Genomic DNA, 23,945 nt, shown 5'->3' on the forward strand with positions numbered 1-23,945 from the left:
TCTCCGTCAGCATTATTCAGTCGCCACGGCTGCAGCGGCCTTTCAATGAATGCCTGGATGTGGCGGACTTGCACGGTCGGTAAGATAAACCATGTGTTTAGCTTACGTGATTAGATACTGTGAGGACGTCCACAGGCGCGAAAAACACGAGGTAACTTGGCTGCCACATCAGGGATTGATTGTTTGCTCTGTCGCTAACTTTACGGATAGCTAGTAAAAGCCAGTCACTGACATGCGGTAAATTACGTACGGCCTAGCATTGCAGCGACGACGACGAAGAACTCCACCCGTGGTTGCTTCACGAGACCGCTGGTGACGTAATTATGAGTCCCCGATGTTTTGTAGCCGTCTCATTGGCCCCGCGTCCCGAAGTGTGTCCCGCGAATCAGAGAGTCGATGATATCCGCGAGATGCACACTAAGATGGCAACCAACATCGTTCGTGAAGTAGGCGTCGGATAGCGCCGATGGTTCTCGCCACTTTGGTGATGCACCCGTTGTGGACGAGGTCAGACAGCCACTTTGCTTTGTAACTGAGGAGCATATTTTGCAGCTGAACCTCGCATGATCATCGGCAGGATTTCCTACTGGGGTGTGCAAGCCTGTGTTGCCTCGTGGTGAGGGAAGGGAGCGGGGGCACTGGCGTAGCTTGGGTGTGGTGCAAGGGTTCCTGTAGCTTGAGAGGGGCAAGAGCCCCTTTTGAAACACCCTTCTAATGCCAATGGCACCACGGCAGAGCGACAAAATTGGTTGCGTTCGTCGCGTTATCAGCACGTAGTAACAACGTGCTGCTGCCCGGTCACGTGCAAAAGTCCATGGTATTCCATGGAGCACGCAGAAGTAGAGGAAACTTTCAACACCGCAGTATTGTAAATGCAACGCACGAAAACCAAGGAAGGTCAGGGAACTACACACAACATCTATCTTATAGACACGGCGGCAAGCATGAGTCGTCTGCTGTGTGAAAAATCTCAAAAGAGGCGCCTGGCGTGGCCTACCACTGCGCCACGTTGCGGTTGAGTTTTAGAAAATACTCCTTAACATCAACTTTTTATTTAGCAACTTGAAGGCAGATACTAATACTATAAAACTATAGTGCACTTTTTTACGTCATAAATATTTTTAGATATTACAACACTTGCAATTAAATGAACCTTGAGCGAAGTCGAAACTGATTGCGCAAGAAGAAATTGTAGCCAAGACGCATCAGTAACGGCGGCTTTCTTGAGTGCGAACGAGCAACAAGCGTTGGAACGAGCAATGATAGCGCCGGGAGAGAAAATGCCAACTTATCGCTGTCCTGAATAGTGTCTATTCTTAGTTTACCGTCAGAAGAGTAGGTTAGGCTGTTGCACAAAGTGAACTGCAGACACAAAGCCTCCGCTCAAGCGACGATTGTTTTAAGATTACTCATCTTGACCGGAGGGCACTCCGAGAATTGATCTACAAGTAAGTTACAGCTCGCTGCAACTCGGCTTAAAAATTTTGTATGCAGTGTTTCGACATCATCGCCTTCATTTGCGAACGCTTTTAATTTCGACAGCCTCGGCAATGCATACACCGTTCAAGCTCGTCGACTCCTCACAATTCACACACCGTCATTATTCGCCATATTTATGTCCAGGACAAAACGATCACCTTACCCAGTGGTTCAAAATTACTGGTAGTAGTTAAAACCGCGTTCACCCTTTTTTGGAATCGAATGTCATCACCAGTTTGGAGTATTACAGAGCGCGCTACTCCAATCCACTCCGCCGTCTTCTCTTTAATTACGCTTATCAAATGTGGTTGAATTCCTCTGCGCTTGCCCCTATCTTAGCATAAAGCTTCAGCCTTATGCCACTAGGCATCTGTTCTTTCTTTCTCTTTCAGTGGAGAACTATACGAAAGGGGAATCGACCGAAGAAAGCGTCGACCCACCACCTTTCAAAGATCTTCGAGATGACTTTGTTCACATGAAAGTTCAGCCCAACAGCAAGCTTAGAAACCTGCTAGAGTATGCCAAAAAAGCTTTCAAGGTGAGTATTCAAGCAATACAAGCGAGGGTAAGTTATTTTCGAAAGTCTGTTCGCCAACGCTGTTTGTTTTACAGGACGAAGCAAAAAGGCAGATGGTGTTCACCGGCTCTGGTCACGCTCTCGCAAAAACCATCTCGTGCGTCGAAATTATGAAGCGAAAGCACAAGGCAAGTTTCTGTTTTCTTGCAAAGCCTGGCTAAAGAGTGCTGTAAGGAAATAAAGTGCGACCTTGCAGCGCTCTCTAGATTCAAGATACACAAGAATGTGTGGTCTGCAGGAAAACGTGGCTCATCGTAACTCCTTTCCTGTCATATTTAACCCCGATTTGGACTAAAGCTGTCCAAATTGATTTTTTTTTTACCTTTCCTGCCAAAATTTTTGAACTTATCTTTGCATATGAACTAGTGTCTACATTTGTTTCTAAACGATATGCATGACACCGTCTGGCACAAGCACTGAAAAATGCAGAGACAAAGTGAACTAATTCATGGCAGTGTGAAAGAAAAAAGTGCAATGAATGAGCTCCTCTCATCAATGTTTTGTTCATGTAGAAGAGGCTAAGCAGTGGCACCATGTTGTAGAACATGAGTCAGTCTGTCATTAAATCAAGTATTTCTTATTCACTAGCAGAGTGTTCTACAACTCTAGGCAGAAGTGATCGGGGGGTGGGGGGGGCTGTGCTTTTTTTTTTTGTCATGTTTGTCGAAGCAAGTCAAATTGGCATATGAGAATGCTCGTGACAAATCATTTCAGAACAAGGAAAGTAGCACACTGTGCACAACACATGATAAGCTGTTGCCTTATATGTTTCTCATATCTTTTTTGCATGCCGTTTTACTTTATGCTTCATCTGATAATTCATTTGAGAAGGTACTAATCGAGTTTATACACATACAGGGGGTGCATCAAGTGAACAAGATCCTGTACAAGAAGTGAGTAGTGCCATGTCTTTTAAAGTGATTGTGTTCGTTCTCACACACTTTGGTGAAATGGACAGGGGTTCTTATTGCCATTAATTTTTGTCATGTAGAGTCGAAGACTGCTGGGAACCCAAGTCACCGGAATTTGACAGGTTGAAAATTGTCCGAGAAATACCGACAATGCACATACTTCTGAGCAAAGATCCAGTTGATACAACGCAGCTAGGGTAAGTAGTGCCGACTTTGGCTAAAGCTGCATTGTAGGCAGTGGGCGATGCGTGCAAGTATGGTTTTGCTGCATGGCCTGTTTATTGAATGAAGGAGAAGTTTATCTGAATTTTACGCATTAAGCCAAGCTCGTGTTGACTGACCTGTGCAGCTGGTGCTGTTCCTAGAAACCTCCTGACCCATGGCTACCAAAGAAGTAATGAATAAAACAAAGCAAATTTTCTTTCCTTGTCGGGGATTCGCACTCGGGTCCTCGCGGTATGAGAGCGAGTGCCTCGAACATTAGGCCACACGCTAATGCTTGCCCAATGTGAACTGAACTGAAGGATATGGATGTGTTCTAGCAACAATGCAAGAAACAATTGGCCAACAGTTCACTTGCAGTGGGCGCTTCGTAGAAATATTTCATGGTGGACTAAAAGCAAATTGCTGGGCAACGCCTAAGGTTGATATCAGGAATTTCACATTTCAGAAAAATTCAGACTTTTAAGAAAATTGAATGATTGCATGATGGTCCTTTCATTGGGCTGTTCTGCTGACTGATTAACATAGAAAGAGCATGAAAGACACCATGGTGATTCCAGCTGTTAACAGTGTGTTAGGGACGAAAAAAGAAAGCAATGAAAAGCAGTACGTCAGTCATACCCATGCCAAGCTTTGCTCTCCCCAATTCGGGAAAAGCTCCTGAATTTTTTGGTAGCCTTCACTTTTCACATACTACAGTGCTTCCCTACGAAAAGGATTCAGTTGATACGCAGCCATGAAGGTTGGCAGCCCATGGTTCCATTCAGAAATATTTTCTCTTTCGTGGTCAAAGGAAAGATGACATTGATCAATCAAACTATTTAAGGTAACACTGATATGAAAGCCAGCTGGCAGTTTTAAGTTTTTCTTTCTTCACTAAGCTACACAAGTAACACCTTATACATGTGCAGGGGGCATCTTCCTATTCTGTGATACGATGCAATTTGTTGGGCACTTCCCTATATTGTGAAATGATGATTGTGATGCAGTGTGTGACAACTACACTTGCAGTAGTCGCCTCGCGGGAGTTTACATTGGGCTTGGAAAGGCTGCTCTTCCAGCTTTCACTGCAGGTGTGCTGTGCGTTTCTCACAGACCTGGCATTTTATTGGTGAAAATTAATGGTGTGTCAAAATGGAGCTAGAGGCACGAGGTGGCAAGGTTCGGGAAGTTTGGTTCAGCCACTGTCCTTCACTCCCTGCAAAAAAGTAAAAGCGTCAAATTCATGATGTCATCCCAGCATTCAGGTCCCAATATTTTGGACTGTGTCAAAAAAAAAAAAAAAAATGCTGCCCTGCCTGCGTGGGACACGCAGCACAGTCACAGTAAAAGCTGAAGAGCGGCCTTTCAGAGCCTTTTTTGAACACTACTTGGGTAATGGCTACATGAACACTTGCAGGGTACCCACTATGCCGCAAATTATCATTTGTGTTGTAGGGAGGCATTCACTAGATCATCTTTCGTCATTTTTTAGATAAGTGTGGCACCTGCTGCACACCTGCAAATAATTTTGCGAAATTTTTTATGCTGTGGCCGACAACGTTGAAGAATTATGCCTAGTGCTATAGTGAAGGGGGTTGTACCATTCAATAACCCACTCGTTATGCAATTCGAAATGTGCGACGCGTGGCCGTTTTTTAGCAGTTCTAAAGCGCTGTATTACACACATTAATGCAGTTCCTTTCCTGACACGAAGCCTGCCTATGGTCAGTTTGCAACAGCGTTCCAAGCACCCACGTAGCTCAGTGATAAGAATACTTGACTGGCACACAGGGGACCTGAGTTCAAATCCCATTATGTTCTTGGCAATTTTTTTTATTTTGTGTGATAGTGGTTACAGACACCGCAACCGAGGGCAAGTACAATGCACGCAACTTTTTTTGTGATCTCGTAACAGCTTTCGCTGTAAAATGAGACTGACTTTCAGTGATTCAGAAAAATAACTTAGTCTTAGCTGATTTATGACTTTTAAACCGTGAAATTAATTGATAATTACCCATGTCTGATTAAAATTATAGCCTCTACTAACTTAATGAACTGTTGTTTGCAGTAACAGTTCACAGGAGCCAATCTTCTGTCGTCATCCGTTGTTTCCATTTTCTTCAGGTACCAGGCACCCGGATGCACCGATGGCAGCTGGTCTACAGAACAGAAGTCGATGAAGCCTAGAAAGAAACAGTTCCCAAAGAGGACACCTCGCAGACAGAAAACACAGCAGTCTGAAGAGCAGTGAATGTACAGTGGAGAACGTACTTGTAAATAAAGCCATTCTCAATGTTTTCTGCTTAAGTTGTCTTGCTAGAAGAAATGCAAATAACTCATATTCCATTGATTATAAGCAGCCTGTTTGGAAGAGATGAGCACTGCACTGGCTTTATATATGAACTTCTGAACACCGAGTGATTTCCAGGCTACTATGTATTAGTGCAGACTAGTACACTGCGTTCTTATAGCAAAAATGTGCAGAAAAATTACTCAAGAAAACATATGACAAATCATGCTGCTTCACTGCTTGTATTTTTGCAGACGGCACATGCGTTTACTTCTGAGCACTTATGCAATCCACCGAAGCAAAAAATCACTTCTCCATTGTTTACATTCTTTTTATTGATCTGGTACCCAGCTGGCAATGAAACGTGCACTTCTCATTCCAAATTGTCCTTGGGAACTCTGAACAACCTATTTCACAAATGACGAAATGAACAGCAAGGCTGCAGTATGCATGAATAAACCCCCAACTGAAAATCTTTCCTGCGTGAAGTTGCAAACAGTGTAGTGTGCCGCATTCACCAGGTACATGACGGCACTGCTTCAAATGTCTTCAGTTTTCTTTGTTCCAACTAATTAAAAGAACGGCCCGAAGCATGGTTTAGTCTGTTAGGGTGGACTACCTGAAGAGGCTTCTGTTACTCGGATGACAGGTTATAATAAAAAGGCGAGTATTCAGAATTTTCAAAGCAATTGAGACAAAGTGCGATTCTTTTGCAGTCATCTCTTATCTCCAGTTTAGATGCACAGCCGTAGCTGCTGTTCATCGTGTATGTACATGTAAGTATGCCACAAAAGCCCAGTAAAATGTTGTCCAGATAAAAGACTACACCCAAAGTACAATTTTTATCGTGCTACAAACGTCAGTGGCAAGTACCAACCATTCCCATAATAGTCAGTAAGCAATGAAATTAGCTATAGCATTTGGAAGTCGCAACAGGGGAAAAAATGAAACTAACTAGTGCAACATTTTAAGGACTAGGCAAAGGTAAATTGTATGAGAAATCAACATATGCAGAAAACTGCAGCTTTTGGGTACCATCTCCTAACCTAATCGCCTTATCCAACATATGACACCTAGTGTTGTGCAAAAGATGTAAGTATATAAGCGAAATTATTTTTTTTTAAACACAGATGTATATGTAATACCACAGCTTCTCACTTGGGATAACACTAGTAGTTTGTGTCTGCAAAGAGAAACTGCCTTCTTTTTACAGTGCCATGTACCACGAGCTCGCTATCAATACCGCAACTCTTTTAATGATTGTGCAAAGATATAAAACCTTCCTGCTATGAATGGAAGATCATGTTTATATGCGACTTGTATAATGACTTGGTTATAATGAATCCTAGAGGTGGCTTTCTCAAGGTATACAACAGTATGAAACAATCTCTGCCTCTTAAGAACGGTCTTGTACTGCTCTGCACATTAATGGCCCTTTTGTGCTATCGGACCTCTTTGCAGGCAAACGTACAGAAGCAATAAATAAAACAACTAAATACCCATATATTCAGGCAAACGAAAAAGAAAGTGCTCGCCGTTTCATCACGCAGACATTCCGACATTCAAGAGACAACTATAAAAAGTTGGGGGAGGAGTAATAAGGGGACAGTGTATTTGCACAGACACACCACAACTCTCCCAGATTCCTCTCTTGTCCTTGTGCAGGCTCCCAGATAGCCGCTACGCTAAATACATTGCAATCCACACCAGCAGTCTTTATACTTCTAACGATGCACGAACAGCATAGCATGCCTACGATAGCTCGGAGTGACGATAAGCGCTGCTGCTCAATGGATGTTACCCTCCAACCAATACATCTGGAACTGGCACAGCGCCTCAGTGTGGCAAGGCATTCAATACATAATAACAGAGGTAACACACCACGGTGTTGCGCATTGATGTGTGAATTTAAAGCAACATTTTCTAGAGCGCATGTACATGACACCACCATGACCGCGGTCGACAATAGTTCATGCCAGCGTGGGCAGAGTGGATGGAATACGCAGAAGTGAAACGCTGAAACAATGCTACTGGGAGAAATGCACAGCGACAGACTACGGGCGACCAGCGGCCCCGTCAACAGAAGAGGACACCTGCCGAGTGGCGACATTGCAGTGCGGATTCGGCTTCATCTTTTTGGCAAGACTTCTCAGGCTTCACTCTCTCCAGCGGTGAGTTCTTCGTCAAGGATGGGAACGATGAGATTGTCCTTGGACATCAGGCTGTACTTGGTCACGAACGTGGTGAAACGGCGGCACAGGCATGTCTGCTTCTGCAGAAAGAGCACACATGGGAGAAATCAAAATGGTAGTGTAGGAGTATGCGAGAAAGATAGTTTAAAACGATACATTCACAATCACTCTTAATAACTGTGCCAAGGGGCATTATAGGTGCGCACAAGAAATGCAACGGTGAGTGGTGCCTTTAGTGAGATATCATCATCATCAGCCTGACTGCATCCACTGCAGGACAAAGGCCTCTGCCATGTTCCGCCAGTCAACTCAGTCCTGTGCTTGCTGCTGCCAATTTACACCCGCAAACTTCTTAATCTCATGTGCCCACCTAACTTTCTGTCTCCCCCTAACCGGCTTGCTTTCTCTAGGAATCCAGCTAGTTACCCAAGTATACAAGCTATTTACAAAGGTAATTGCTAACAGAATTAAGACAACATTATAATTCAATCAACCAAAGGAACAAGCAGGATTTCGAACAGGCTACTCAACAATCGACCACATTGATACTATCAATCAGGTAATAGAGAAATGCTCAGCATATAGCCATCCACTATACATAGCTTTCATAGATTACGAGAAGGCGTTTGATTCAGCTCTTTCGATTCATAAATCGGCGCACCCACGTGAGCCTAGAGTCCCGCACTATTTTGAGAACTTTCACACGGATGCACACCGCTGTTATGGGTAGCAACCTTGCACGCAGCTCCCAGATGAATTCGGCGAGTAGCGTTTCCAGTTCAGGGTGCACTGCAGTCCATCCACGAAACAATGTTTTTTTTCGTTGCTGCAGGATGTAATACCCTGCTTTTGGCTCCTCCAGTATCAGACGCTTTTTTCCAGTGCACTAAATTCCCATTGCACTGCCAGGTCTCCAAGCACTTCGGCATACTCAGATAACTTTTTATCTCTAAGCCTACCGTAAACTTCTGTCGACTACCACTAATTTCTGAAAGCAATTGAAGAAAGAAAACAGCATACTGACAATAGCTGACCGAGGCAAAATGGCGTTGCTAGAACACCGTAGGCCTTGCCTAGCCTTATTCAACGATGCTCACGATGGCAATGGGGGCTTTTGACTTCAGCTGCCCATTGTTGCAAGACTTCCACATTCCTTTCCGCCAATGAGTGGTATATTAGACGAAGGTCATCATTTTATTACATTTTCTCTTTATTTTTTAATTATACCTACCGTATATACTCGCATAATGTTCGCACTCGCGTAATGATTGCACCCCTAAATTTTGTCGTCTAAAGACGATTTTTTCCCCCGCATAATGATCGCACCCTGAACTTGCCGGTCTGAGAACTGGCCAACCTCCCTGTCCTTCCTCATTTATTCCTCCTTCTGAACTTGCCGCATCGATATGTCATGTGCCAAGTCTAGCCGCTGATCATCGCCTTTATTGCCTGTCGAATGAAACACGCCAATTGCACGCACCAAACATATTCTTAATTTTTACCCACCGTTGGCAGAAACGTGCCATTTAGGATTGCAGTAAGGGCAAATGCCACAGTTTTCATTGAATGCCCGCCATGTGTTTTTATGTCTGTGGCAGCTGAACGCGCCTATCATTGTTTCTGTGATCTGAAAGCAGGCACCAGTATGCTAATGACGTAAATTTACTGAATTAAATGAAAGCATTCCTTATTCAGATGGAAGAAACTGTTTTGACGCGCCTGACGTAGTCACAACCTCCATAACTGACGAAAAGAAGAAAAAAACATGCGGTCGCTTCGCTCCGTCAGCCGCCATGTTTGTTTTGACATACCGCAGTTACCGTGGCGGTCACCTGTTGGTCAACCTGTGTTCATCCCGCAGCAATGTTTTTTTTCCTGAGACCACGTTTTTCTGTGTGTGTGTGCTTTGTGATCGTCTGTTGAAGCGCTGTTTCGCCATGGAGCGATATGCGAGCTTTACTGCCGCATTCAAGCTGAAGGCGCTTGACTGCTCTCTGGAGCACGGCTACGCACTGCCAGCAGACATTTCGGCGTCGAAGAAATGCGGATCCGATATTGGAAAAAACAGCGCGACAAGCTCAAGGCTATAACAGCACGCGATGGGCTTTCTGCGAACCCAAATCTGGCAAGTTCCCTGACATTGAAAAGACAGTCCTCAAATACATGAAGGACATGCGCAAGGACGGTTGTGCAGTGTCGTCAGACATAATACAGACGCAGGCGCACAGAGTTTCCCGGAGGCTGGCCACAAAGGACTTCCACGCCAGTTCTGGTTGGACGACACGCTTCATGCGGCGGAATGGAGTGTCGCTGAGGCGGCGGACGTCGTTGTGCCAGCGACTTCCATCCGCATACGAAGACAAGGTGATCGATTTCCACAAGTTCGTCAAGAGGATACGTCAGAAGAACGGCTTCCTGCTGTCACAGGTAGGCAACGCCGACCAAACGCCGTTGACGTTCGACATGCCTTGAAGCACTACTGTGAACGAGAAAGGTGCTCGAAGCGTGCTCGTGAAAACGTGTGGTGTGGAGAAGCAGCAATGCACCGTGATGCTCGTAGTGACGGCAGACTGGCGGAAGCTGCTGCCATATGTTATTCTCAAACGGAAAACAATTCCGAAGGGAAACTTTCTGCGTGGCATACACATCCGCGCTCAAGTGAAAGGGTGGATGACGGCAGATCTCATGGTCGATTGGATCAAGACAGTTTGGGGGTGAAGAGCAGGAGCACTCCTGCTTCCTTCACTTCTTGTGCTGGACAGCTTTCGAGGCCATCTCGCTGACATTGTCCGTACCGAGCTGAAGGAGCGGCGCACGGAAATCGCAGTGATCCCTGAGGGTCTAACTTCTCTGCTACAGCCTCTGGACGTGTCACTGAACAAACCGTTCAAGGACAACGTCCGAAGGAGTGACACGTCCGAAAGCTGTATGCAGAGTGAATGGCAGCGAGCGACCACGATTTTACGCCAAGTGGCAAAATCAGGAGACCGTCCGCAGAAGTCCTCCGCTCATGGATTCTCGAAGCGTGGAGTACCATTTCCAACGAGGTGGTAGTCAAGAGCTTCAAAAAGACTGGCATTTCCAACGCGCTCGGCGAAACGGAAGATGACCGTCTGTGGGACAGTGAAGAAAGACACTGCCAGTTCCTACAGGGAATCGTGCGGCGACGACACTGATGCCAGTGATGCTTCGGAGTCTGAGTGAACGTTAGGGGGTCAGAGAGGTAAAAAATAAAAGGGCAGTGTGCCATGCATGTAGCTCCTGCATAATGCGTGCATTTTATTACAAAGTTAAGCCTTAATTTATTTTTATTTTTGGTTATGTTCATGATAGTTATCGTAAGAGCCCTGATTAGCGACTTTTTGCGTTTTCAGTGCTCAGAATATTTTTTCACGGAAAATTTACCCGCGTAATGATTGCATCCCGAAGTTGGATTCAATTTTTTTGAAAAAAAAAAAGTGTGATCATTATGCGAATATATACGGTATATTACGGCTTTTACAATACTCATGTCGTCAGCCCGACTCTTTTTCGGAAAAACTGACTCCGATGGGAGTGGGAGAAAAAAAGTCAAGGGAGTTCGACTCGCAAGCATGCTTGCCTAGAGGGCGTGTTTGTTGAGTACAGTGGAACTTCGATTATACGTTCCCCAGTTTCGCGGCAACCTGCATTTTTTTTCCTTGTCGATATACGGCTATGTCCTGCCTCTGTCACACTCGCAGACACTGGTTTGCGCACACATAAAGGCACGACGCGGCTGCTTTCGCCGTGCAAAATTACTTTCACTCAACGTCAGTGTTCATAACAACAGTGGGACACCACTAGTTGCACTTCACGCGGCAACAAATTAAACGCGCACAGCTCAGTTGCGCATGAATGCATCGTACATAAACTCTTTGTCCTTTGCCATTATGCAATAGCGATGGCACTGTGTCTGACTTTTCTGCTGGGAGGCTCACGGCAACACGGTTTCGGTTTCGTTTTCACGCACAGACAATTTTCGCACTCTATTAATCGGCAGAAAGATGCGTTGAATTTGATTGTTTTTAACGCTGTAAATAAAAATTCGCTCGACCCTCCTCCAAGTAATTATTGCTGCCATTAGCTACCACTGGCAACAATAATTTAATCTACCCTCATTGCAGAGGCAGAAGGTCGTGCCGTGGGCTTATTCAGGCAGTCTGTACTCGTTTTTTCAGGCAAGGCTGAGTGTCACAGTCTATATTCTTGGTTTTTCGATTATACGACGGTTTTGCGGGGTCCCCTAAAAGTTGTATAATCAGGGTTCCACTGTAGGTGTGCTGTTTCAAAGAGCACGACTGCCGATGTTCAGAGCTGCATTTGTAGCGCATACATATATATAGAAAGCAGCAAAAGTTTTCCAATCGCTACTGGTCTTTAATTCAGTTGTAGGACTATGGAACCTCTAAACCTATTGTTTCCACCCGCAAAATGTGCGACGAATTTTTTTTTTGTTGCTGTTATTTTCTCCCATAACGAACGCGAGACACGAAGGTTTCATCCAGCCGCTCGGTTCCATTCCTGTAGCACAACTCTAAGTTTAAAACCAGCCGCGTAAGTAGCATACAGACCGAACGTGCCCTACGCAGCAGGTGTCCAACTCAATTCGCAACAAAACCGACAACAAAAACACAGCGTCCGATAGCGGTGCACAAACGTGCAAGAGCATGTTGAGCCGTCGACACGGTGGGCGTGGTTGGAGTGGTTATTTTTTCGTGCCACTGCACTTGAGTGGTGCTATTAGCAAAGAGCTTTCTTCTGCATTGGAGAAATGATGCTGTGCCTCAAAAGATGCGACATTTAAATTTTGACTAACATCGTCTGCGCTCGCACTGCTCGCAACTGTTTAGCATGGTTGCAAAACTATACTTTCACTACATCGTTATTTGTGATATATTGGCTTGATTTAACGTTGGTTCGATCGTCAACAGCACTGGCTATCACACTGGAATAAAATGAACAGATACATTAAAACAATTTTTTTTTTTCACTGTTTAGGAACCAAGTTGGGGGAGTAAATACGGTACACTCAGCAGTATTGGGCAGGCTAGTTTCGCTGATACATGCTATGTGTACTCGACAGCGTGGTTACAAAAGACTTCAATCACCAGCAGCAGTTGTTAACAAAACTGCAGCGCAAGCTCAAATTAATGAGCGAGTGCTGTTACAGTAGGTACAGGGATGCTATTGGCCCCTGCACAGCAGCAAAGCTTAGCCCGATAATAAAGCGTTTATAGCAAGCTTTTTCAGTCTTTTCTCCTAATCAATTTCAAACTCTTTCTCATTTGTACAGATGGGAAGGCATATCTGCTTAAGGCTGCTGCTGAGAGCTGTTACTTCCACACAGCCTCCAAAGCTTGCTGGATGGTCCAAAGTTGGTCTGAGAGTTCTGAACTGTGCAGCACCGAGACACTTCTCAGATTATCTTCTAATTCGACAGTGGAACTCACCTGCTACGAGCACCAGAACGTTCTACTTTCGAAACATTGGTCGCGATTGCTTAACACTGTTGATACAATTAGTGATGATGCATTCACTTCACACCACATCTCACTCAGCTGCAATGCTTGAACCATCAGCATGACTGAGCGTGACTAATGTCATAGTCCCTCAATACTTTTTACTGGTCACGAAACTTCAGGCCAAGTTTCGTGCAATGATGAAAGCCCCCTGTAAACAAAGGCGCTTTCATCGCAGACGCTCAAATGGCGTGTTGTTGGTGCGTGAAGAGGCTTCCTTGGCGGAGCCTCGCTTGGTTGCTTCACGGACATATTTTCGTGGGGTTTTATGAACTGGTCACCAACTGCGTACAGGCAGCGTACTCGCACCTGCGCGTAGCGACCATAAATGCCTGTTCGGTAACAACAGTGTTCTATTCCTTCCTATTGCAGCGATATCGGCATGCAGCCACGTCCCGCAAGCTGATTCAGCAAACACTACTTGGTCATGCCTTCGTATAGCTTTTTATTTTCATCAAGGCTGTAGCCGACGTCAGCGCAAGAACCGCAACCAACATTGCCATTACACAGGTGCACGTACGTATCGTCTGGGTTGTACATGCGGACCCTCTGCACACTATTTTCCCCACTGGAATCTTGCGAAGACTCCCGAGGCCGTTTTACCGGCAGCCTGTGTGGCAACTGCCGAGGTGTCTTCTTTTTTGACGGGTAAGCCCGGAGACCTTCAAATATTCGCGGAACTGTGCTGGCCCTCAGCTTCGCTCTTCTGCGTGACAAACTAACAATGGCGCCTTCTATGACGCATTCGTCTGCACGAATAACGTCCAGGTTACAGAAATGTCTTTCACATACTCGTACGTTTGGTGAACTGAACGAGAATGCGCCGGTTTCTTCACGCGGTATCGCCCGCTTCTACTGCTCACGGCTTTCAGCGTTACTGGGAAACACGAACAAAGACACCTTTTCAACGGTTTCTTCGTTGCCGGAGCAACAGTGTGGCACACAACATGTCTTGGGCACCGTACGTGAAGCTGCTGCTAACTGTCCGTTGCGTACAAAAGCAGTCACAGACACACACAGCACTGCACACATGCAATAAAACGACACCAACAAAGCCAACACAGAACGCCGTCGCTTCGCTGGCTTCGATGAGCGTCTTGGTAGCCCGAGCGACTGTGTGGCGCTCAGGATGTCTTCTGCATTCTTCGTCACGCAGCCGGTAATTATTCGTTACGTTTGAAAATGATACGACGCACACAAAGCAGCATGCACACGCGATAAAGCGGGACGCACATAACACCTATACAGCTCGCCCAACCGTCGCCTCGCTGAGAGAGTCCGCAGTGGCCTCGAAGAGTACTATGAATGCCCTCTTAACACTGGTGGCGCCGCGCCGCGGTCAAAGTTGGTGGCACTCAAAGCTCCCCATAGAGTGACGGGGAAGTTTCGTGACCAGTAAAAAGCATTGAGAGACTATGCTAACGTGCTCTCAAACGGACATGGCTGGAAGCTTGGCTTTGAGGTAAGGTACCAATGATGCCAGCCACAATTTAAAATTGCCATGGCTTTGGTGCGCAGAGAGTGGTGTGGTCAAGTCTCTTGTCAGCCCGCGTCAACATAACAGAAGTACGCTTTATGTGCCCAGTTAAAAAAAAATACTGCTAATTTCACCTACTGTAGCTGATAGCCTGTTGTGTTGCGGTTCATAAAAAGTGAGCTTCAGTCCATTAATTTAACACACTGATCAAATTTAAACTAGATAATGGTTCGTTGTATCCCAAGGTCCGTTGTACACGGGCCCTGTATAATGAACGTAGACTATACCTCGTCAGGGAGTGCAGACACGCATGTCGCGTCGGCTCCGCAGATTTTCAGATATTCTCAGCGTGAAATTGAAGAATTGACGGACGCCTTCTTACAGTGAAGAAAGTGGAAGTTCCACGGAACCCCGGGATACCGCTCTCAAGTAGGTGGACGGTTAATTTTTGGCACATCAACCACATTTCTGTAACGCCGACGAACGCACGACGCCGTTGCCTCCTGCTGCTGTGCATAATGCACTTGGCCTAGCCCATGGATGCTGGCGTCCTGAGCCCCTTCAAGGCGGCGTCTTCTCGGGTTAATGCCGCAGGATGGCTACGATGAGCGTGGATGGCGAAGATATCACGCAACAAGAGTATGAGAGCGAAGCAGGTTGGCGCCTTGTGAACAGAAGAGGACGAGCCAACAAAGAAACCACAGCGCATGAAGCCAAGGACCAAGAAACGCACTTCTCAAGCGAGAACGTGGTCAGTAATAGGTGGAGGAAGGGACAGAGAGCAAGACAAATTGTGGCTGCGAGCAGGATGCCCCGTCTGCCGAAGGAAGATTACAAGATAATTGTGCGCCCACGTGACGGCTCCAAGGTCATTGACTACGGGATCAATCGTCTAGAATGCTGCGTCGCCAACGCCGCTAAAATACCCAGGAATGAATCGGAAGAAGACACGGTATCTGCCAACTATAAACAGAACATTCTAGTGGTCAGCACACCATCAGAGGAGCGCGCCGAAAAATACAGAACCATCGCTCAACTGAAGATTGGGGACAAGGAATTCGAAGCCAATGCGTACGAGTCAGCTCCGGAAGATACATCTAAAGGGGTGATCCGAGGAGTAACGCAGAACGTATCGCCAAGAGAGATCGTGGAAATGCTGGTAACCTTGAGAAATCCGACAGTCCTCATGGCCAAGAGGATGGGAAACACCAAGGACGTCATCGTCTTCTTCGATGGGCATCGCGTTCCAAGTTATGTGAGCTACAGAACAGCACTGGTCAAGTGCTCACTATACTGCAAGAAAATAGACGTGTGCTACCAGTGTGGACGCCTTGGTCACAGAGCTGACGTCTGCCCGAGCCCGAATAGCGGAATACGCAGAGGGTGTGGCACTGAGAACCCACCGCAGGAGCACGAGTGCGAAGTGAAGTGCTAGTTATGTGGCAAAGATCACCCGACGGCAGATCGCCATTGCAAGGCCAGATTTAAGGTACCATACCTGGTGAAGCGACGCTGCTGGGAACGAGCCCGACGGGAGGAAGAAGAAGCACTTTACTACGAGACAGAAGCGAAAGCACTTCACAGGCAAAGATGGGACGACTCAGGTCAACAAAGATGGGACGACTCAGGTCAACGATCGGAACATCGGACGCGGGACGCATCCGGACCAGAAGCCTTCACCAAGCTTCAAGCACAAAACAAAAACCACTCTACGTTTACTACCACCACGTCTATGTCGAGATCCAGATCAAGGTCCAGATCGAGGTCTAGACCCAAGACCGGCAATACCGGGTCTCCCCGATCACAGGAGGGAGGAGGATCCAAAAGCCCAAAAGGACCGAGCGGCGCCGTGGCACCGCGGGACCCTTCCAGGTGAGCTGGGCTGATGTAGCTTCCGGGGCGCGCGCGGAGGCTGCTCTTCAATGTAGGATTAAGGCGCTAGAGAACGAATCGGTGCAGATCAGGCAGAACAATGTTGCATTTATGAATGAGATTAGATAACTCAGGGAAGAAAATGATTTTCTGAAAAACGGAGGGGTTACATGCAACGAGGAAACCTCACAAGTTAAAATGGAGGAAAAAGGCGCAGCAATGGACGAAGAGGTAGCAGCCCTCACCCCTGTTAAACGTAAACCAGAGAACGCTCCGATTAAAAGCGTGGTAAATAAACCAAAAGCAGTGGTGACGCCACAAGAAAGACGGGAGGAATTCGCAAACACCATGGAAGCCAAAATGAAACAAATTGAAAGAAAATTGCAAACTAAGCTCGAACAACAAGAAGTTAGATTTGAGGCAAACATAGAGGCCAAAATCGAGGAGCTAGGCAAGATGATATTGCAGAAAGTGCAGCAAATGGTGGCTGATTTCGACGCCAAGCTAGTAATATGGGGATCGCAGTCAAGTGGTGGGGGCCCGATTAAGACGTCTTTCAAACCGTACGCTAGGACCTCGGTGCTGTTACGACCGGCCCTAGGGAACCGGGCAGGACGAGTTTGGGGGAGAACCGGTTCTTGACCGACGGTGGCGTCCACCCCCACCTCCCCATTCGGGCTCCTCCTCTCGCTGGGAGAGCTCCGGGGTCTGCTGTGCGTTCGTGACCATGTTTGGTAACATTTTGGGGCGCCGGGACCATATATGGACATCGTGTTGGGTTGTACCACTCCCTGTGTTGTGAGAGGTGTTTCCCCCTCCCTCGTGGCCGAGGTGCCAGGGACACCGTATTGGCTGACGATGCGGACAAGGCGCCCAGTGTCAACAACGTGGCGCTATAAAATGCCGAAGACGTTTTGTATCACACTCACTCTTCTCTCTTTGGGTCAGTTGACCACTTCTCCACATGTAAATAAATCTCTGTTGTTCACTCGGGCGCTTCTTCTCGCTGAATTGTTGGACGATGGATCCTGCGACGGGGCCAGCTACCGAAAACGAGACCGGCAGGACCCGGAGTCCCAACAACGGATGGCAGCGGCGGGATGCTGATAACCCCGAAAGCGACCACTGGACGGAGTGAGCCCAAAGTTCAACAACGGGACGACAGAAGAAGGATGACACGAGCTCATCGACTTCCAAAGGGAATCGAACGGCACTTCTGAGAGGCACGACGCCGGAGACATGACTGCGAACTGGGTGAGTGCCGGCTTTCTCTGTTAAATTTTACCAGGCATTTACTCTATTAAAGCTGGTAGAGAGGGGCTGTCTTGGTCATTGGGTTAACAGGTAACTTGCGTCAGGCAGAAATTGTGTGATAGCTTGGTTAAGCTCTTTCTGTCAGTGGCGTCAAGGTTAACAGTGGCAGGGAAGGATTCCGTATAAGAGCTTTTTGAAGCTTGATTTGTAGACTAAGTTAACGGAAAACTTGAAGCAAGGCAGGAACTTAGAGCTGTCGTTGCCGTCAAGGTTAATTAGTTGCAGGACAGGAATCTTTGTGGAACAGAGACAGCGGTACTGGAGGCAGCCATGAATCTGAAATCCCTGCGAAAGTCCATGTTGTTGCTACTTGCAAGGGAGTTGAATCTGGAGGTGTCGGACTCTCAAAGAAAGCCAGAGCTGATAGAGGCGATTCTCGCATGGGGGCGGAGGATGACGAGCTGTCAGAATGTGTCGAGGAGATTCAGGAGAGGCAAGTGGCAGAGGCCGAAAGAAAGGCGGCGGAGGCCGAAAGGAAAGCGGCAGAAGCCGAGGCAGATAAGATGCGAAAGCACGAGCTTGAAATGAAGCGCCTCGAGCTAGAGATTAGCCATAATAGTAGAGCAGGAGGCAGCGAGGCATCCGGTACCGCAGAGCGGGTCAGGTTCAAAATGACGGACCTAATGAGATCGTACAAGCTAGGGGAGGACATTGGGCTGTTTCTCGTCAACTTTGAGAGAACTTGTGAAAGGCAAGGTTTCAGCCAGGATACGTGGCCTCAACGCTTGTTGTCCCTACTTCCGGGGGAGGCCTCAGAAGTAATCGCGCGCCTCACGAAAGAGGAGGCTGACGAGTACAGTGAGGTAAAGTCGAGCCTTCTCAAGAAATACAGGTTGTCAGCGGAAGGTTTCAGACAAAAATTTCGCAACGCCGTAAAAGAGAACAATGATTCATACCCGGAGTTTGCTTACAAGTTAATGGCCAACATGGGGGAGTGGCTCAAAGAGGCAAAGGCGTATGGGAATCATGACAAGGTGCTCGAGTGTATTGGTCTGGAACAAATCTATCAAAGGTTACCAGAAAAGGTGAGGTTCTGGGTGCAGGATAGACCAGACGTGAACACCATAACGAAAGCCGCAGAGCTCGCTGAAGAATTCGTTACGCGCCGCGCCCTCGGGGCAAACAGCGAGCTAAAAGGGAAAAATTCCTACGACCGAATAAGGCGCCGTTTAGAAAACAACCGACAAGTCTCGCACAAAAGGGTGAGGAAAACAATTCATCTAACCATGGGGCGTCGGCAGAGGCAAGCAAAAGGAAATTTGAGGCGAGAAAACCGGCTGCTTGTTTCAATTGCCACGAAACAGGGCACTTCGCGAAAGACTGCCCGAAAGAAAAGGTGGCCTTTTTATCTATAAATGAAGCCGACGAGAACATGAAGTTGTTAGAGCCCTATATGTACGACCTTACCGTGAACGGCAAGCAGTGTCGGGTTCTTAGAGACTCCGCAGCCACTATGGACGTAGTTCATCCGTCCTTTGTTCAGTCCGGACAGTATTCAGGAGACTGTGCCTGGATTAGACAAGCCGTAGAAGCAAACAGTCAGTGCCTTCCCGTAGCTAAAGTTGTCCTTAAAGGCGCATTTGGTACGTTGGAAACGGAAGCCGCGGTATCGCCATATCTACCCCCTCAGTATCCTTACTTATTTTCAAATAAGTCAGATCAAATGCTGAAGGAGAAAGGTCTAACGTTGGGAGAAGGCATAGTGCAGGCACTGACTAGATCGAAGGCACGTGCGCTGGCTGCGAGAGCAACATTCACTGAGGCAAAGAAGCCTCAAATCGACAACGGGCCTGGTTGCGAGTTGGACACCACGGTAACAAATCGACTTGTGCGAGAACAGGCTGCAGAAGCCGTAGTCGCGGAGGCAACCATTCCTAAAGGCGACGTTGAACCTCCTCCCGAATTGGAAGGGGTCAATTACGCCTCGTTGACCGAGCAAATAGAAAATGCCATTGCTCCCAAGCCGATTCCTGGTAGTACAGAGGATAGCACAGAGGGTGACACATTCCAGGTGCTAGGAAATACAAAAGAGTTGTGTGTCATGCCAACTTCGGATAATTTCAGTCGGCTGCTGCAGGTGAGCCCCGCTTCATTAATAACCGAACAAAAGGGAGACCCGACGCTTAAGCAATTCCAGGACAGTTCGAAAGAGGGAATCGCCAAACGAAATGTGAGATTCCAAGAGAGGAGCGGCATACTCTATCGAAAATATCTAGATAGGCGAGGAGTAGAATTTGACCAGGTAGTCGTACCTCAGGCGTATCGTCAGGATTTGCTTAGTTTGGTGCATGGAGAATCATGGTCAGGCCACTTAGGCGTAAAGACGACGAAAAATCGTCTTTTACAGGAATACTACTGGCCTGGATGCTTTAAAGATGTAGAGAGGTTTGTAAAATCTTGCGATGTGTGTCAGCGAGTGGGTAAGCCGGGAGATAAGGCGAAATTTCCAATGAAGCTGGTACCCGTAATCACGGAGCCCTTTCGTCGGTTGGTAATTGACACAGTAGGTCCTTTGCCCAAGACAACTTCAGGCTACCGTCACATCCTGACCTTAATCTGCCCAGCTACTAAATTTCCAGAGGCGGTCCCGCTAAAAGAGCTAAGTTCCGTGGAAGTAGTGAACGCACTTCTGTCCGTGTTTGCCCGGGTAGGCTTTCCTGCAGAGATACAATCAGACCAGGGCACCATTTTCACGAGTGCCTTAACGACAACCTTTCTAGAGCGGTGTGGCGTGAAATTATTGCATAGTTCAGTCTGCCATCCGCAGTCGAACTCGATAGAAAAGCTTCACTCCGTGATGAAGCGAGTGTTAAGAGCCTTATGTTTTGAACGAAAAACTGACTGGGAAATGTGCTTACCTGCAACGATGTTTGCACTAAGAACTGCACCACATGAGACAACAGGGTTTACGCCAGCGGAACTTGTTTACGGCCGCAGACTGCGGTCTCCTCTTCGTATGCTGAGAGAGTCGTGGGAAGGTCAGGGTGATGATCCTGTAGTAGTGGAATATGTCCTCACCTTATTGGATCGTCTAACAAAAGCCCAAGAACTGACCGAGAGGGCGATGACCAAGGCACAGCAGAAGGCTAAGCTTTACTACGATCGGACAGCTAAAGCGCGACACTTTGCTGTAGGAGACAGGGTCATGTTGTTGAGGCCCTCCCAAAGGAATAAGCTTGAAGTGCAATGGGTCGGCCCGGCTGAGATTACTCGAAAATTGTCTGACACCAACTATGTGGTAAAATTACCAGGAAGTCGTAAGGTACACCAGGTGTATCATAGCAACTTACTCAAACCCTATAAAGAGAGGGAAGCCATCGTGAACATGACTTTAAATGTTCCGGAAGAGGTTCCGGCAGAAATTCCTGAATTAGCTCCCGAATCGGACGAAGTCCCGATCGAGAAAAGAGTTGAGGATTTAGTATCAAAGTCACAGCTGACAATGAAGCAGAAGCAGGAATTGCGTGGTCTTTTGACCGAGTTTCAGGACAGATTTGTAAGCGAGCCAGGCCGGACATCCGTCCTCACTCATGACATAGAGCTTACCTCGTCGGAACCGGTAAGATCTAAGACGTATCGGGTGTCACCTCGCCGGCTTGAGCTAATAAAAGCAGAGGTTAACAGGATGCTGGAATTGGGCGTGATTGAGCCGTGTGAAAGTGATTACACTTCCCCGTTAATTCTTGTGGAGGTACCCGGCAAAGATCCGCGTCCTTGCGTAGACTATCGTAAGTTAAACCTCATCACCAAGGATCAGACATACCCAATTCCCCACATTGAGGAAAGCGTCGAGAGGGTAAGCAGCGCGGAATTTATCTCAACGCTAGACCTAGTGAGAGGTTACTGGCAGGTGCCGCTCACCGAGAGGGCGAGCCGGTATGCTGCATTTATTTCACCATTGGGGACATTCCGCCCAAAAGTGTTGAGTTTCGGCCTAAAGAACGCGCCTTACTGTTTTTCAAACTTAATGGATAAGGTTTTGCGGGGTCAAGAGGACTTCGCATTGCCTTACTTGGACGACGTCGCCGTATTTTCCTCGTCCTGGCCAGAACACTTGGCGCATTTGAGAGCAGTACTGACACGCCTACGCGAAGCAGGTTTAACGGTAAAGGCGCCCAAGTGTCAGCTAGCACAAGCAGAGGTACTCTATCTCGGGCATGTTATCGGTCGAGGGCATCGCCGTCCCTCTGAAATGAAAGTGGCAGCTATTCGAGACTTTCCCCAGCCCCGAACGAAAACCGATATTCGGGCTTTTCTTGGAATAGCTGGTTACTATCGTAAGTACATCCCTAGATATTCCGACATTGCCAGCACTCTTACTGACGCGTTGCGCAAGACCGAGCCCCAAATGGTCGACTGGGATGAGGAGAAAGAAAAGGCTTTCCGCGTTTTGAAAGCGGCCTTGTCGCGCCAACCTTTGCTTAGTTCACCGGACTACTCGAGGCCTTTCATAGTCCAATGCGACGCTAGTGATAGAGGCATGGGGGCAGTTCTTAGTCAAAGGGATGAGGGGGATCAAGAGCATCCCGTCCTCTATGTTAGCCGGAAACTCACCCTTCGCGAGCAGGTTTACAGCGCTAGCGAAAAGGAATGTGCGTGCTTGGTTTGGGCAGTCCAGAAACTGGCTTGTTATATTGCCGGAAGCAAGTTCATTGTGGAAGTGGACCACTGTCCTCTCACCTGGCTACAGACCATGTCCTCTAAGAACGGCCGCCTGCTGCGTTGGAGCCTCGTTTTGCAACAATATACGTTTGAAATACACTACAAAAAGGGTGTACTCCATGGCAACGCTGATGGCTTAAGTCGATGCCCCTGACGCGAGAGGATGTCTCGAGAACTCTGGCATTTTTTTTTCCTGACCTAGACAAGAGCTAGTGATTGTTTTTTTTACTCTTTTAGGTGTACTTGTTTGAAAACGTTGAAGACACGGCTATCCAGGGTTTCGGGTTCGGTGTGCTTCCAGTGTTGTTGTTTTGTGTCACCTTAAAGTGTGAGTAACATTTTGAATAAAATGTGTATTTCCTTTAATATCAGTTAAAGGGGAAAATTGCCTGGTGGAGTTTGGCGGAATTGTCCGGCGCTCACCGACTGAGTAGTTGTGTTTTCATGTGCGTATGTGATGTCTGTTGAGCCCACAATGAAGCAGGTGTTGCCCTCTACTTCATCAAAGACGGTCGTCACCAAACCGACTGCCGGCGCTGATCTCTCCGGACAGTGGCTGCAAACCTCAGCCCATCGAGATCTTCACCCCCCCGCGCGAGAGACTGTTACGACCGGCCCTGGGGAACCGGGCAGGACGAGTTTGGGGGAGAACCGGTTCTTGACCGACGGTGGCGTCCACCCCCACCTCCCCATTCGGGCTCCTCCTCTCGCTGGGAGAGCTCCGGGGTCTGCTGTGCGTTCGTGACCATGTTTGGTAACATTTTGGGGCGCCGGGACCATATATGGACATCGTGTTGGATTGTGCCACTCCCTGTGTTGTGAGAGGTGTTTCCCCCTCCCTCGTGGCCGAGGTGCCAGGGACACCGTATTGGCTGACGATGCGGACAAGGCGCCCAGTGTCAACAACGTGGCGCTATAAAATGCCGAAGACGTTTTGTATCACACTCACTCTTCTCTCTTTGGGTCAGTTGACCACTTCTCCACATGTAAATAAATCTCTGTTGTTCGTTCGGGCGCTTCTTCTCGCTGAATTGTTGGACGATGGATCCTGCGACGGGGCCAGCTACCGAAAACGAGACCGGCAGGACCCGGAGTCCCAACAGTGCCCACCGAGGGATTATAGAGCCTGTAATGCCGCCATGGACAGACAAAATAGCTACACGATTTGGCAATGGAATTGTCAAGGATATAATCGAAAATGATACATTTTGCAACCAAATCTTAAAGACGCCAGCACTCCGTATGTTATAATGGTGCAAGAAACGCACGGGCTGGCCAAATTGTCGGGATATAAGTCATTCGGCAGTGCTGATGGGGAGACAAAGGTATTAGCAACGTTGGTTAAGCGAAATCACGCGGTGGTGCAACATGACACAGAAATTAAGGCAATAAATCACATTCTCCTCGAACTCATACCCACGCGAAAA

General features: G+C 47.5%; 2 protein-coding genes across 3 annotated transcripts in view; one reads left to right on the plus strand and one right to left on the minus strand.

Annotated features, from left to right (window-relative positions):
- Positions 1-1,215: 1,215 nt before the first annotated feature.
- On the plus strand, positions 1,216-5,469 carry LOC119178615 (ribonuclease P protein subunit Rpp25). The gene is made up of 6 exons (XM_037429830.2): positions 1,216-1,448; positions 1,872-2,017; positions 2,092-2,184; positions 2,915-2,949; positions 3,048-3,164; positions 5,296-5,469. Coding segments are annotated over exons 1-6 (519 nt in total). The 5' UTR covers positions 1,216-1,447; the 3' UTR covers positions 5,423-5,469.
- Positions 5,470-5,771: 302 nt separating this feature from the next.
- LOC119178614 (MOB kinase activator 4) overlaps positions 5,772-23,945 on the minus strand; it is a 32,825-nt gene continuing 14,651 nt past the window's right edge. For both annotated transcript variants that reach the window (XM_037429827.2, XM_075887572.1), the window contains one exon: positions 5,772-7,733. In XM_037429827.2, the coding sequence (XP_037285724.2) occupies positions 7,611-7,733 (123 nt within the window). In that variant the 3' untranslated portion in view covers positions 5,772-7,610. The remainder of the gene's footprint in view (positions 7,734-23,945) is intronic.

Source organism: Rhipicephalus microplus, chromosome 1, assembly GCF_043290135.1.
Source record: "Rhipicephalus microplus isolate Deutch F79 chromosome 1, USDA_Rmic, whole genome shotgun sequence".
In the NCBI taxonomy this organism is placed as follows: domain Eukaryota; kingdom Metazoa; phylum Arthropoda; class Arachnida; order Ixodida; family Ixodidae; genus Rhipicephalus; species Rhipicephalus microplus.

What these genes read in the sequence shown, in the direction of transcription:
- LOC119178615 (XM_037429830.2), top strand. An exon ending in TTATGAAGCGAAAGCACAAG is followed by an intron (nt 2,185 to 2,914) that starts GCAAGTTTCTGT and finishes ATACACATACAG; the next exon opens with GGGGTGCATCAAGTGAACAA. An exon ending in AACAAGATCCTGTACAAGAA is followed by an intron (nt 2,950 to 3,047) that starts GTGAGTAGTGCC and finishes TTTGTCATGTAG; the next exon opens with AGTCGAAGACTGCTGGGAAC.